General features: G+C 44.8%; 2 protein-coding genes across 2 annotated transcripts; one reads left to right on the top strand and one right to left on the bottom strand.

Annotated features, from left to right (window-relative positions):
- The first annotated feature begins 268 nt into the window (after positions 1-268).
- LOC131889690 (serine/threonine-protein kinase Nek4-like) lies at positions 269-2,006 on the top strand. Its single transcript, XM_059238848.1, has 5 exons — positions 269-763; positions 844-1,196; positions 1,258-1,409; positions 1,476-1,615; positions 1,688-2,006. Exons 1-5 carry the CDS (start codon positions 569-571, stop codon positions 1,838-1,840), a joined length of 993 nt encoding a protein of 330 aa, XP_059094831.1. The 5' UTR covers positions 269-568; the 3' UTR covers positions 1,841-2,006.
- Positions 2,007-2,020: 14 nt separating this feature from the next.
- LOC131889691 (nucleoprotein TPR-like) lies at positions 2,021-10,367 on the bottom strand. The gene is made up of 8 exons (XM_059238849.1): positions 9,826-10,367; positions 9,601-9,763; positions 8,732-9,516; positions 8,282-8,517; positions 3,260-7,117; positions 2,879-3,185; positions 2,596-2,814; positions 2,021-2,482 (listed from the first exon to the last, which is right to left on the bottom strand). The coding sequence occupies exons 1-8, from the start codon at positions 9,998-10,000 to the stop codon at positions 2,109-2,111; spliced, it is 6,117 nt and encodes a 2,038-aa protein (XP_059094832.1). The 5' UTR covers positions 10,001-10,367; the 3' UTR covers positions 2,021-2,108.
- Between the last annotated feature and the right edge of the window lie 3,891 nt (positions 10,368-14,258).

Below are 14,258 nucleotides of genomic sequence, written 5' to 3'. Positions count from 1 at the left end.
GGGGGGGGGTCCCTTTCTGATAAGCTCGGATAGCTCGGGCCTCTACTACTTCATCGGGTGGCATGTTGTCTTTGATTTTACTTCAAGGAATGACTAACGTCAGTTGGCCATAAACGCGTTCACTTCACATACAATATATACAATTGAAATCATATGAGATAAAAATCAAATCTACACAGTTAAACGTTATTCTCCACCGATTAGTTGGCGGTGCTACTTTTTTAAGCTTAACCTAACCTAATCAAACCTAACCTAACCTGACCCCACTTAGCCTAACACGATATTAATAGCCCTTAAAACATTTTGCCACACACTTAAAAATGAGCACCGACAACTAATCGGTGGAGATTAACGTTTATCGAATAATCTACACATGTAACCATTTTAGACATCGATAAACTTCTGAACTATTGTCCGCCCCACTCACCCAACCTCCTATTCAAAAGAGAAACAAATTCGTCGCAAGTCCCTGAGTCAATCATTCATTCCAACAATCATGACCAGTGTATTGTCCTTTCGTTGATCTCCTCTTATCTGTTCGCCTTGTATCCGCCCGTTTTATCGCATCATGTCCCAAGATTTTGGATCCGGATCGTCTTCGTCCGGCGGAATCCATGAGCGAATTGGACCTTCTTCCAAATATGAGCGATGTCGGATCTTGGGATCAGGCACCTTTGGCGAAGCTTGGCTCGTTCGTTCCATTCAAAGCAACCGTCAGTATGTGGTGAAAGAGCTCAAAATGACCTCGGACAGTTCGGATAAGGTGATTATTATTTGTGATGCTGTCTTGGCTTAGACTAAATGGGACAATCATAAAAGATCATAAGATGTTTGTATTTGCAGGACAGAAATGCTGCCTTTAATGAGGTGCATATCATTCAGAGATGCTCCCACGTGAATATCATCCGATACAAAGAGTTTTACACGTCCCTCAGTGCCTCTGGCGTACCTCTCATCAGTATCGTGATGGAGTACGCCGATGGTGGCGATCTGGGTCAACTCATCAAGAAACATCGCCTTGAAAAGCAGTTCTTGGAAGAAGGGTGCGTCAAAAACTACCTCGTACAAATCACGTTTGCTCTTCATTATCTCCACAAAAATAATATCTTGCATCGGGACCTCAAAACGCAGAATATCTTTCTTACCTCGACCAAACTCATCAAAGTGGGGGATTTTGGCATCTCCAAAACTCTCAGGTGGGTTTTGCGGTTACTCTTCAAGTTATTAAGATGTCCATCGATTTGGTTTGATTTCCAGCCATGAAAACGACTTTGCTTCCACCGGACTTGGCACGCCCCAGTATTTGTCTCCGGAGATTTGTTGTTCAAAACCGTACGACTATAAATCAGACATGTGGGCTTTGGGCTGTGTCCTATACGAAATGTGCGCTCTGGCGCCGGCTTTTCCAGGTCAGAGACAAATCATTTGCTAGATGAATATCGATGACAATCTGAACAAGATGTTCAAATTTCTAGGTCAAGACCTGGCACGAATGGTCGTTTACATCACCCGAGCTTCGTACAAGCCCATTCCCAACCATTATTCAATTAACATGGCAGAATTAGTTAAGGTTCTCCTTCGACCTGAACCAGGAAGGAGGCCTTCAGCCAAACAGGTGAGGATATTGAGATGGTATCGAGTATGGTATTCAATCATATTTCTTGATGCCTTGATTCCTTTGATTTAGTTACTGGACTCGAAAGTGTTGCAATCTGATATTCAAAAGTATATGGCCTATATCAATAGTTTGCCGGAGCAATTCCGCAAGAATTCGAATGGATCCGTGAGTTCCTCCGATATGCCCGCATTTCAAATGGATCACCTCGAAACCGCCGTGTAAACGCGTTGCTCATGAAACAGTTTTTCCCCCTTCCCTAGTAATCAATTAGTTTCCCCTGTCTACTCACGTGTCAAAACTTCCAAGCGAACACGCAATGATTCCTTATCGATAGTTTCAATCAAATATAATGATGCTTCAGTAAAATACAGATCGTGCACCAATGAAACTTGGCCTCGTCGCTTTCTAGAAGAGATATTTTTTATTGTTTGTGCCTGAGCGTTTTATGGTCATTCACTTCTGTACATGGTTCCTAGTCATCGCTGGCGGTTCATTTTCCTCGAGTGAATTGAGGTTTGGCACGACGAGCCTTTTGGCCTCCGCCTCTTGGGCCTCCCGGAATGCCTCCCCTTGGCGCAGGGTTGCCTCGCATTAAGGAGCTTCCACGCATGCCACGGAAAGAACTAGTCCCAGGTCCAGCTCCTCCCCCACGACCTGCGGGCGCTTGATTCGAACTGCTACTGTTATCCTCGTTCAAATCGAATACAATACGATTGCGATTGAGCCTCTTTTTGTCGGCACTTCCCGTGTTCGAGCCTGCACTGGTCGAAGGAACTGCTGAGACGTCCGGACGATTGGATGAAGACACAGTTCCTTGGCTCTGGCTTGGACCAGCCAGGGAGCTCGATCCTTGATCAAGATCTCCTAAAAAAAGGGAAAGAGTGGAATATTAGTCATACTTCATGGTAAACTTACTTCTCGTCCGTCGCATGTTGAATGGTGAATACATGTCGTGGTGCGTGGTTGTGACAGCTCACCTTCGGAAGATTGTACTTGCTCAGTAGACGCCATTTCTGAAGCGGATGGCTTTTGAGCCTGAAGTGAACCGTCTTGTCCTTCGGCCAGTCTCTGGGCTGATGTGGAAACACTGCCACTCGATTGATTGGAGTCATCGTCCAGAATAACGATGTCCTCTTGAGATCCAAATCTGGCCGGAATGTCCACAGCTGTATTGGAAAGCTGAGAGCTCAAGGAACCTAGAGACAATTCGAACAACATGCAGAAGGATTGAAATCCTACAAAAAAGGCACGGGGACGAACCTTTTGTTTGGGACGTGGAAGCCCGGGGCTGGCTCATCGAGGAGGATCCCTCGGTGGCCTGGACGAATTGAGCAATATCCACGGCTGTTCGATCCACTCCATCCTGAGCGGCCAAAGTAGCTGTGGTAGTTCCTCCACTCGAGCTGCTTACAGCGACGTCAGGAATAGATCCAAAACCAAAGGTTCCACCTTCGCTCGAGCTGGCTTGGGCAGATTGCTCCGAAGTAACACCTCCAAAAATGTCACTCTGCGGCTGAGATAGTTTTGGTGTCCCGGGGACCACGCTATCGCCTTGATCTTCCAAAGTCTGAAGAACAAAAAGCCAACCACTTTTCAAATCATATTTCAAAAAAGGCATGAGCACTATATTCATTTACTTACAACACTTGACACGTGGCTTCGGCCCTCACCATTTCCACCCTCATGACCTTGTCTGGTCGAAGAGCTGGAGGGTTCACTTTCACCTGCGGCACCCGACACGACCGCAGCAACCACACCCTCATCCGACTGTTCGGGTACTTGATACTGATTGGAATCTTCATCGTCCGTGTCCTCCACCTGAACCACATCGTCATCTTTCTCACTTTGTTGCATGGGTTCGTCCTCTTCCTCGTCTTCCACTTCATCTTCCTCTTCTTCCTCGTCGTCCTCGTCGTCAATTTCACCATCATCTCGCTCGTTTGGGTCATCAACTTCTTCCATGGGTGCCCTGCCTTCGTCCTCTTCGACATCACCGGGGTCTTCATCCAACTCCTCTTCTTCATTATCCTCATCGCTCTCATCTTCCATGGCTTCTGGTTCGGCTCCTTCGAGCGAAACAATCTCCACTTCCTCGCCATCATCTTCTTCTTGGGTGGTTGAAGATGGAGGGGGAACGGAGCTTTGCTGGACGCCTTCGGCCTCGGTGGCGACTGTTCGGAGCCGTTTTATTGTGTTAGAATCCGAATCCGGGGGATCATCACGTGGGCGCTTCTGATTACCGGGAGGAACTCCTGCTGTACCTCCACTTGCACCTCCGGGTTGAGTGGTAGATCCTGGACCAGCAGAACTGCTCGGTCCAGAGTCGGAATCGGAATCTTGAGACCTGGGAAGAACGCGGGCGCGGGGCGTGCTCTCATCCGATGACTCGACCGTTTCTACAGATCCACTGGGCACGGAGGCGATCCTAGGGATGAACTCGCTCGCATTCGGGTTCAGATTTGGGGTAGCCGCAGTAGCCCCTGCATGAGTAGTGGTGGTTGAGGTGGACTGAGATGCAGAGTTCGGGCTTACCGAGACCATGGGTTGAACGGAAGCTTGTTGTGGGGTTCTCATGGCCGTCGGACGAATGGTGGCTGCAGGAACATGGCGGGTTGGATGGACCTGGGCTTGAGGATAAGACGTCTGTTTCCTTTGGGTCCCCGAGGACCCAGCCATGGGTTTGACACTGGCTGTCACAGCCTCACTCGAGGGTTTGCTTTCAGAGCTTGTCCCTTGTTGTTGGGGAGGTGGAGGGTGTTGCTGTTGCTGCTGCTGATGTTGTTGTTGTTGATGCTGTTGTTGTTGCTGTTGTTGCTGCTGCTGCTCTTGTGAGTTTAGAGCCTCATCAAGTTGTTTCTGATTGGATTGGAGTTCTTGTTGAAGAGCTTCGATTTGTTGTTGAAGCTTTTCTCGCTCGACCTTATATTCGGCCTCTAATTTGTCCTTCTGTTCGCCCAAAGCCTTTAGTTTGTTCTCAAACTCTTCTTTTTGAACATCAAATTCGGTCTTACTTGGGCCAGGTTGTCGGGGTGGGAGACTGTTCTTAGTTCGCATGACGGTGTTTTCGGTCTTGAGATCCTTATTTTCCGTCTTGATTCGGGTCACCTCAACTTTACAATTCTTGAGAACATCCAAAGCTCGCTTTTCTTTGAATTTGGCGACCTTCATATCGCGGTCTAAGGTAACCAATTTGTCGTTTAACTCTTTGATCTCTGCATCCTTACTCTCCAACTCTTTCATGGTCTCGGCAATCAAGGTTTCGCCTTCCTCGTTCTTCTTTTCAAGCTCAGCTACTTTAGCTCTTAGTTCGTCGTCGCCAACTTGTGGAGCAGATCCAGATGCTGCAGTAGTAGTGGTTTTGCCACTAGCAAGATCAGCGACCAATTTGACTTTCTCTTCCTTCAGGACGACAAGTTCTTGTTGGAATTTGTCCGATTTTTCCTTAAAATCCCGACCTACTTGCTTCAAACGGGTGATTTGAGTCTTGTTTTCAAGCAGCTTCTTTTTGTAGCCTTCGAGTTCAGCGGTTCGCTTAGTGTCCTGCTCTTTCAAGGCAGCCAACTCTTTCTTGACCTTTTCTGATTCTAGGCCATCGGATTTCTGGAGATTGGCATTCCGATTCTTCTCCCTGAGAAGCTCTTGTTTAAGGGCATCTCTTTCGCTCACCACAGAGTTCTTCTCACGGTCCATGGCCGACAATTTGGACTCTAATTGTGAGCAATTATCCGTCAGTTTCTTTTGCTCTTGATTCAACCGCCCAATCTCTGCCACTTTACCCTTGATGTCTTGAATGATCTTTGATAATTGAGCTTTGACTCGGTTGAGCTCAACTGAGAGACGATCGGCATCACCTTTGTGTTTGGTAGCCATCATGCGAGCCTTTTCCAATTGCTGAGTAAGACTTGATATGTCATTTTGCATGGCTTTGACAGTTTCGGGATTCATCATCTGTTGCTTTTCGATCAGTTGATTGGATCGTTGCTTCCACTTCTCAATTTCGCGTTTGGCCGCAATCAGTTCTGAGCTCAGAGTGCCTTCCTTCTCCTCCAAAACTTTGATTCGATCCTTGATTGGATTGACCTCTTGTTTCCAGATCTCGACGTCAGCTTGGGCACTCTTTAGTTGACCATGGAGGGTGTCGTTTTCTTCTCTCAAGATCTTGTTTGAATCACTCAAGGCGGAATTCGTCTGCACCTTTTGCAAGAGATCCGCATATTTCGAGGACGACATGGCTGATGTTGATGTTTGCTCGCGTTCTCTGGCTAATACTGCTTGGGACTCGTTCAACTGCTTCTGGAAGTGCTCAGATTGGGATTTGACTCTGGCACATTCAGCCTGGGCGACCTCGATCTTGCTGTTGAGGATTTCCTTCTCCCTTCGTAGGTATTTGATGATTTGCATTAGTTGTTCGGTGGATTTCGTTTCCTCTTCCGAGAATGACTTGCTCGCATCCGGATTGCCTTCGACGTGTCGTTGAATGGAGGTCATTTGTTCTGTGATAGTGGCCAATTGAGTGTGAAGAGACTTGTTCTCCTCTTCGACAACCTTGAATTGTTCATTCAGTTGGGCATATTCGGTCTTCAGAGACTCGTCCACTTGGGAAGCATTGGCCTTTACTTCGGCCAAAGACTCGAGGGCATTCCGGAGAGCTTCTTCTTTTTCGGCCACGGCATTTCGATGCGAGTTCACAATGGATTTGAGTCCGTTCATTGTTTCCACATCCTTGGAATGGAGCACCAATTCTCTCTCATAGTTTTGCTGAGCCTCTTCAATCAAGATATTTTGCCGTTCCACTTCAGCACGGCATTCGACTTCGATTCTCTGAGCTTCGACCAACTGAGCCGACACTTCCTGCAGCTTGTTCTGGGTAACAAGAAGTGTTTCTTTCAGGTTGATTTCTTCCCCAGTGCCGATCTTGGCTTGTTCTAGTTCCACTAGCTTGGCTTCTAGCGAGTTCTTGATCTCCAAGGTTTGTTGCAATCGATTCTCCAAGTCGGTCTTCAAGGCTTTTTCGGCAACGTTATTTTCACTCAATCGTTTCTCTGCAGACTCGGCCAGGTTCTTGAAATTGGCACACGCCTCCTTGCTGCTATTCAGTTGGATCTTGAGGTTATTCACCTCGTTCTTGCTCTGGGTCAATTGGAGTTGAAGATCCCTCACCTTGGCCGAAACTTCAGGCTGATTCTCTTGCCGTGACATTGCCTTGACACCTCGTCCAGCCAAAGAGGATTCAGCCAGCTCTAACTTCTCTTGGGTTTCTGTGAGTTGTAGTCGGGATTCGTCGAATTGAGCCTGAAGATTAGTTACCTTCTCCACGGCTTCCTTCTCGTTGGCCATGGCTTCGTCCAGTTTAAGTCGAAGGTCGCTTTGAGCCTTTTCCCAAGCTTGAACGGCTGATCTATAGTTCTCTTCCTCGCCGTCCAATTTCTTCCTCAAAAGGGCCAGTTCCTTCTCGAGGGCCTCGTTTTTGTTCTCTAAGCGCATGTTTCGCTCTTGTTCCTGGCGTTCGAGGTTCAATTTGACGAGATTGAGGTTCTCCATTACCATGGAGGAACTTGTCTTCTGACGATGAAGGATCTCATTCTCTTGAATAAGTCTGGCCTCGGCAGCCTTCAAAACGCCTTTCTCGTGCTTGAGGAAGTCCAGTTGAACCTCTGACTGCGATAATTTGGATTGAGCGGCTAGAACTTCGTTCCGAAGAAGCTCGATCGAGCTCTCGTGCTTGGCAACAATGGCACTCAGTTTGGTGGATCTTTCATTGAGGATTTCCATCTGCTTTTTGTAGGCTTGAGCATTGGCCTGAGCAGTTTTATAGCGCTCATTATTGAACTCTTCTTGGGAAGCCAACTTGATGAATTTAGTCTTCTTGTCTTGGAGTTCTTCTCGTGTTCGCTTAAGCTCGTCTTCCACCATCCTCAGATTCTCTCATTTCTCCTCACGATACAAATCGAACTCTTTCTTCACTTCGACCAATGAAGCTTCCGCGGAGATGGCCTTCTTCTCTAATTCATGATACGGTGTCTTGGTCTTGGCGGGGGAGGGCGTGCCAACAGTAGCATTGTCACTCTTCAGAGGTGCTCCAGGGGTGGAGGTGGCCATGGGAGCCGAGGGCATTGGTTCAGTTCCACCGGCCGTGGCAATGGATTTGTACATATCCCGCTCATTGATGATGGACTCGACCATGACCTCATGACGTTGTCGAGCAGCTCGCAATTCTTCCACTTGGGTTGAAGCCATTTCCAATTCCCGTTTCAGTTCCGCAGTTTTTTCCTCCACGACTCGATTTTCCGCCGATTCTTGGTTGGAGGACAATTCTCGGACAACACTTAACAACTCGATATTCTTCTGTTGCAACTCGCTTACGTCACGGAAACTCACGAGGCGATCCGAAATGATGCCATCTGCGTCTCCAGATTGATTCATATCTGTGCTTGATGTGTTCAAGGGATGTCTGGATGTATTAAATCCGGCACGGGCTGCCTCTACTTCACGGACAAGCACAGTGACTTGTCGTCCTAAATCTTGAACTTGCTCCATTCTTCGTCGGTTTTCTCGTTGAGCAGCCTCCGATTTCTGCCGGGCATCCAGAGCCTCTCTCTTCCTGAATTCATATTCATGTCTCGCGTCCTCGAGTTGTCGCGTCAAGGAGCCCACGGCATCAACGGCTCGCTCGTAATCCTCTCGCTGTTGCTTCATAACGGGGGCTCGCTCTTCAATTTCCTTCAGGATTTGGTCCAAATACGAATTCAAACGCGTGTTATCGTCTTTGGCTTGCATCAGTTCTTCTTGACAAGTCACCAATTGCGAATAGATTTGGGTCAGACTCATGCCAGTTTTCAGAAGCTTACTTGCAGCCGCAGCCGAGGGCGACAACTTTTCGATTCCTTCCTCAGTGAGACCTAAAATTGCGAGTCAAAAAAAATACATGGTAAAAGAAACTGAGAATGAATACCGAAATGTAATTAAACCCCTATAACTGATCAGCAGTCACTTAATTAATTTGAATTCTCTTAACGGACCATTTTTCGATTGACAAAAAAAAACCTGTCTTTTTCCAGTCAAATTTGGCCAGCCTATGAATTGAAACACTTTTAAACTTGCCCTAGTTTTTACCTTTGGTTTTCAGTGTTTTGATGAGATCGTTGGCATCGGTCAATTCTTTGCGAAGGGCCCGAATGGCCTCATTCCGTCGCTTGAGCTCCTCCTTGTTCTCCAGGCGTTCGGACTCGAGACAATCCTCCAACTTGCCATACCGGTCCGAGGTTTGCTTGACCAAGTCCTGAAGTTCTTCCACCACCTGGCCCAGATCCGCAGCTTTCTTCTCGGAATCGTCACAATGGCTCTTGTACAATTCGGCCAACTTGGTCTGTGCCTTGACTTCTTGGCGATAGTTCTCCTCCACGGCAACTTCAGATTCTCGCGCCGCTTTTAGTCGTTCAGCCAGTTCTTCGCATCGAGCATTGGCGTGCTCTAAGTCGGTTTTCAAGGCCTCTTCTCGACCCTCCAACATGTTGACTTGCTCGGACTTCTGAGCCAAATCCGATGACAATTGGGCTAATCGGTGGCTCTGCTCACTTCGAACCCGGATGATCTCGTCGTTGGTTTGACTCAGTTGACCACTCAAAGTCTGGATTTGAGCGTTCATGTACTCTCGTTCCTCCTGAATGCGCTTCTCTTTGTACTCGAGCACGATCTCCTTGGAAGCAATCTCTTCCACTTTGACAATGGCCTCGCATTTGGCATTGTTGGCTTGCAACAACTGATTGGATAGAGTCTGAACCTCTTTCTGCAAACGTTCGATTTCCGTCAATCGTCGCTCAGCCATGCCAATCACATCATTACGCTCGCCTTGCAATTGATCGCGTTCTCGTTTCAAGGATCCATTCTCTTCCAATAACCTAAGATTCAAATATAAATATGCCACCAACAACCATTATCAAACTGGACTACAATGCTACGAGTTCCTCAGGTGAAAGACTTACAACTGAGATTTCTCTTGCAAGTCTTCAATCTTTTGTTGTCCTTCCTTGCATCGGTCGGTCAAGGCCTCTTTGTCCTGGTTCAAGAGTGCTTGCGACTGGAGCGTTGATTCCAATTTCTGGCGGGTCAAATCCAAATCTCGCTCCAATTCGAACACCTGAGTCTCTGAAATGCAATCAAACACGTTATTTGAATCATGACATTCATCCCAAATGGCGTGCGAGTACCTTTCAGAACATTGTCCTTTTCGACCTTGATGCGTTCTTCTTCGAGATTTTGATGAAAAACCGTCCATTTCTGATCGAGGGCCGTCTTCAAGTCGGAAGGGATTTGGCTCAAAATCTCCTGGCCAAACACGCCCAGAAGAAGATCCCCTGCTCCCTCGGGCGTGGCCATGTCCATCTTTGACGACGGGACGTGTTGGGGGCCCGATAACGGAACGAAACGGGTTCGAGATAAGTCCAGACAAAGGATGAAATAGTTACCCCAGATCAAGACAATCGAGGAGATCGAGGCGTTAGGAAGGGACTCCAGCCGGATCCTGCGTTGATTTCCAGTCCAGCAGTTGTGAGTCAGTGTCTGGGTATAGTAGGCAAAAAAAAAGCGCAAAGACGAGCCAGACTGGGAAAAGTCATGGAACCAGTAGTTATAAAAGGGGGCTTTGGGAGCACTTCAACCTTTTCAATGGATGGGGGCCTGGTTAAAAATAACTGAATTTTCATTGTTATTACAGCTTTAATCAATTATACTTTGTCATAATTTTATGAATAATGCATTTGAAATGTGGTGGGGCTTTGGGAGCACTTGAACCTGGTAATGTTTTTTTTTCAGATTTTAATTTCAACCATTCCCTGGTTGAAATTCAACTCTTGAGAATTGCTTGATATCACCTTTTTAACAAGGCAATTTCACCTTTGTAATATGCTTTATGGAAGGTCTAGTTCAATTAGACTTTTTACTTCTAAGAGTCTCGTTCAACGAGAGTTCTGGTTTATGATGTACAATAAGTCTCGTTCAATGAGACGCCTGCAGGCTGCATGCACAGCTCTCGGCTACTTAGTGCAAGTCTCAATAAATAAGACCATCGCAGAAAGAAAGTCTGAAGAGTGATTTCCAAAGATATGGATCATTTATATTCAATACTAAGATGGAGTTAGACATGTAAAAGAAAAAGAAACTAACAAGGTTTATATGAAGCTAGTTTTCAGAATATAAGATATTTGCCAATAACAGATGTTTCAATGCTTGATAATTACTTTAGTCTTACACACTCATTCGTTGTTAAAATAATTGAGGAGTTTGAAGGCAAATAGATGAAATCATGCAGCTTTATTGATAGGAGTGACTCAATCCTGGGTCTCTCAGAAGAGTGAAAAGAGTTAAACCAGGCATCGAAAGTGACGCTCATTAAAAGCTGCATGATTTCATCAACTTATCTATAATTTTGATTTTCATCCGATTGATTGGAATAAATAATACAGTTTTAACCTGCCAAAAAAATTGCCCTATTTGCAGGTGTTTTGTTTTTCCTTGCAAAGAAGGACCAATTTCAGCAGGTCAAAATGTCAACATTTATATCATGGAAATTGGCACAATTTTTTCCTCTTCTAAAGCAGATATTACCGGTGATGAATTCCATGCAGGTTAGACACTGAATTTTTCATTTATTATTTATAGTACAATTCCATGCACATGAACCATGATTGTCACCCTTGTGTCAACGTCATTTTCCGTACTTTTAATGAGCATCATTCTCGACTATTTCGCCATTTTCCCCAGCTTTTTTTTAGCCTTTTTTTGCCCAATTGAATAGACTATTGTTTAAAGCTCTACTCATGAACCATTTTGGAGAGTGTGTTTTCATACTGGATATAATATTTAAGCGCCAAACTAAATTGAGATATCTAAAAAGCCTCCCTCGCTTGTGTTTACTGAGCAAATGTGTGCTGAAATTGATTTGAGTGATTTCCATCTTCATAGAAGAAAATGCTCTTGGATTAGTGAATTGCATTTTGCTAGCTCAGATTCATGAATTGCAAAAATGTTCATTAAGAATTGCTAAAACGGGGCAAAAAGCGCAAAATTTGGTGCACTAACACTAACACAGGGAAGCCTGGTTGGAGTAATTTTGTTAGCTGTTGAGTAGGGTAAAGGAGTTCTCCAGACATGGAGAGGGGCGATGGTAATCTGGCCCTGGAGTACGTCAGTAGTGGAGTGGAAAGCTCGGTCGAAAATCGAACGTCTTCTAGCGAGTTTTGGTAGAGCTATGCGTTACCTCCTGATCAGACACATTTATGCTGAGAGAGTGCTCAATGAATTCCACCTTCATGTTCAAGCACTTGATGAGGAGGTAACGCAAAACTGAAACGTCTTCTAGCGAGGTTTCAGAGAGCTTTCCTCTCCACTCCATGATCTGGCAGAGAAAGAAAGGGCAATGGCCTTGTTCACTACAGTAGGTAAAAAAGCGCGAGGTTTGGCTTGATGTTGGTATTCAGGCCACATTATATTTTCTACAATTGTTTTCTAAATGGGGATATGATGTATAAAATATCTTCCCTCTCCATTGTTTAATCCTTCCACTTTTTCATCAACAAGTTGTTTATGGTGATGATTTAAACCCAGATGTATTTCCTTTTGGCAATTACATAGGCTTTCATTTTCATACTCATTATTCATAAGAATTCAATATGCATTAAGGTTGAACAGCTAGTTGGTTGGTTTTCTTTATTGTTCTAGTTTTTGAATGATATTTTGGTTTGTTTATCAGGCAGGGTATATATGAGAGTGAACCAAGCCAGGTAACTAAAAAGGAGAAGTTGTCTGTGACGCCAGAGGTTGCTTGCATCTAGCTTGGTGGCACAAGTTGAAGTTTATAGCACTAGTAAGAGGGTATTTTTTAGTTTACATAGTGACTTTGCAATGAAATGCTCCCAATCTACAACAACACTACTATGTGAATTTAGCTAGACTAATAGCCCCCTTATGCTGCACAAAATATGTTTTACGTTCTGCACTTCAGAGGGCGCTTTGTCATTCAGCCCGTGCCAANTTTCCTTTTGGCAATTACATAGGCTTTCATTTTCATACTCATTATTCATAAGAATTCAATATGCATTAAGGTTGAACAGCTAGTTGGTTGGTTTTCTTTATTGTTCTAGTTTTTGAATGATATTTTGGTTTGTTTATCAGGCAGGGTATATATGAGAGTGAACCAAGCCAGGTAACTAAAAAGGAGAAAATGTCTTGAGCAGCTCAGAGATATACTTGTTTTCGTGAAATACCAAGGAGCACGGTATTTGAAAATGATAAATTTAATTCAGTTTTCAGTTGGAAAACACCTCACAAGTTAAATGTTAAAAACAAAATGTTCATTTTTGTAATAGATGAAGGCAAATTTAATCAGAATATTGCATGTTTTGTAAAAGTTAACCAATGGGTTTTGTCCTCTTAAATGGAATGCACAGTGCTTACTATTTATTTCTTATACATTTTTCTATTTTCACATATAATACAAGCTTATCAAGTGCAATCAATCATGGACTCCTAGAAATATGGACTGCGAACGAACTTTGCGCCAAATTGGCCTGCTCTTGGTCATGGCAACTCTGAGCCACTTTGCGAAAAAAAGTAATAAGATAAGAAACATAGAACTCTTCAATTAAATATAGGTCATTTAGTATCATTTACTTGTTAAGTGCATTGTTTCAAAGTTATATTGTCAAAAGGTTAGGTAGGTTTTGAGGTCATATGAAGTGCTTAGGTTTCAAACCATTGACGAATAGGCCACCAAATTTCGCCAGGTAGCGGAACTAATCATGTCCACTCTCGATCTGACCCGTGATACCCGTGTCATCATGGGTTTGGTCCAAGCCCATCTCTTAGGCCACGAATTTCTTGAAATATGGACTTTGAACAAGCTTCCCTCCAAAACGGCTTGCTTTTGGTCATAGCAACTCTGAGTCACTTATTAAATTAAAGCATTAGAATAAAAACCTTTCTGGACCTGCATCACTCCAATTTTCCTCTATGGCCTTCACATGTGGCTTCCCAACTCCGCCCAATTCGCCCTCAAATCTGCCAATACCACCTTCACCAAGTTCCTCAAAGGATACCTGTGTGTGCCTCAATATGCCAACAAAGCATGGACGCATTTTCTATGCAAAACTGAGCCCCTCACCATGAGACTGGCAAAGTTAGTGTCCAACAGTGATGGGAAACCTGACCTCTCTAGAGGTGATGTCCAGACCCAAGCTATCCTTCCCGGTCAAGGACTTGTTTACACCTTATTGTCCTTGGCCAAGATCCCTTCAGAGTATTGGCAGTCACGCACCTTTATCCAACTCAAGGCCAAATGACATCAACAACGGGAGCTAAAACAGACTCTGTTCAATCTGGCCAATCCTCTTCTCTGCAATATCCAAGAATATGATCATTTACCTCTACCCATCCCTTTATGTACTATCTGCAATTCCCATCTTCACTTATTTCATGTGCACTGAACCAGTCCTAGTCATATTCATTGTGAGGTAATACTTTACAAGAGGTAACTCAGGGACGGTGAGCAACTGTGACCATGAGGAAAAGTGAAAAAGGCACCAAAAGTGCGCCCATAACGAGTTGATTACAGAAAGAAAGGAACATTTAATCCAATCTAACTTAA

This window comes from Tigriopus californicus, chromosome 10 (assembly GCF_007210705.1).
Source record: "Tigriopus californicus strain San Diego chromosome 10, Tcal_SD_v2.1, whole genome shotgun sequence".
Taxonomy (NCBI): domain Eukaryota; kingdom Metazoa; phylum Arthropoda; class Copepoda; order Harpacticoida; family Harpacticidae; genus Tigriopus; species Tigriopus californicus.
The sequence above is the reverse complement of the archived record's forward strand: the minus strand, read 5'-3'. Positions and strand labels throughout refer to the sequence as shown.

Bases quoted from the DNA above. Each gene is read 5' to 3' on its own strand.
- LOC131889690 (XM_059238848.1), top strand. From the start codon at position 569: ATGTCCCAAGATTTTGGATCCGGATCGTCTTCGTCCGGCGGAATCCAT. The intron at 1,197-1,257 runs GTGGGTTTTGCG...TTTGATTTCCAG, and splicing joins GGCATCTCCAAAACTCTCAG to CCATGAAAACGACTTTGCTT. The intron at 1,616-1,687 runs GTGAGGATATTG...CCTTTGATTTAG, and splicing joins GGAGGCCTTCAGCCAAACAG to TTACTGGACTCGAAAGTGTT.
- LOC131889691 (XM_059238849.1), bottom strand. From the start codon at position 10,000: ATGGACATGGCCACGCCCGAGGGAGCAGGGGATCTTCTTCTGGGCGTG. The intron at 8,518-8,731 runs GTAAAAACTAGG...TCGCAATTTTAG, and splicing joins CAAAACACTGAAAACCAAAG to GTCTCACTGAGGAAGGAATC. The intron at 3,186-3,259 runs GTAAGTAAATGA...TTTGTTCTTCAG, and splicing joins GAAGCCACGTGTCAAGTGTT to ACTTTGGAAGATCAAGGCGA.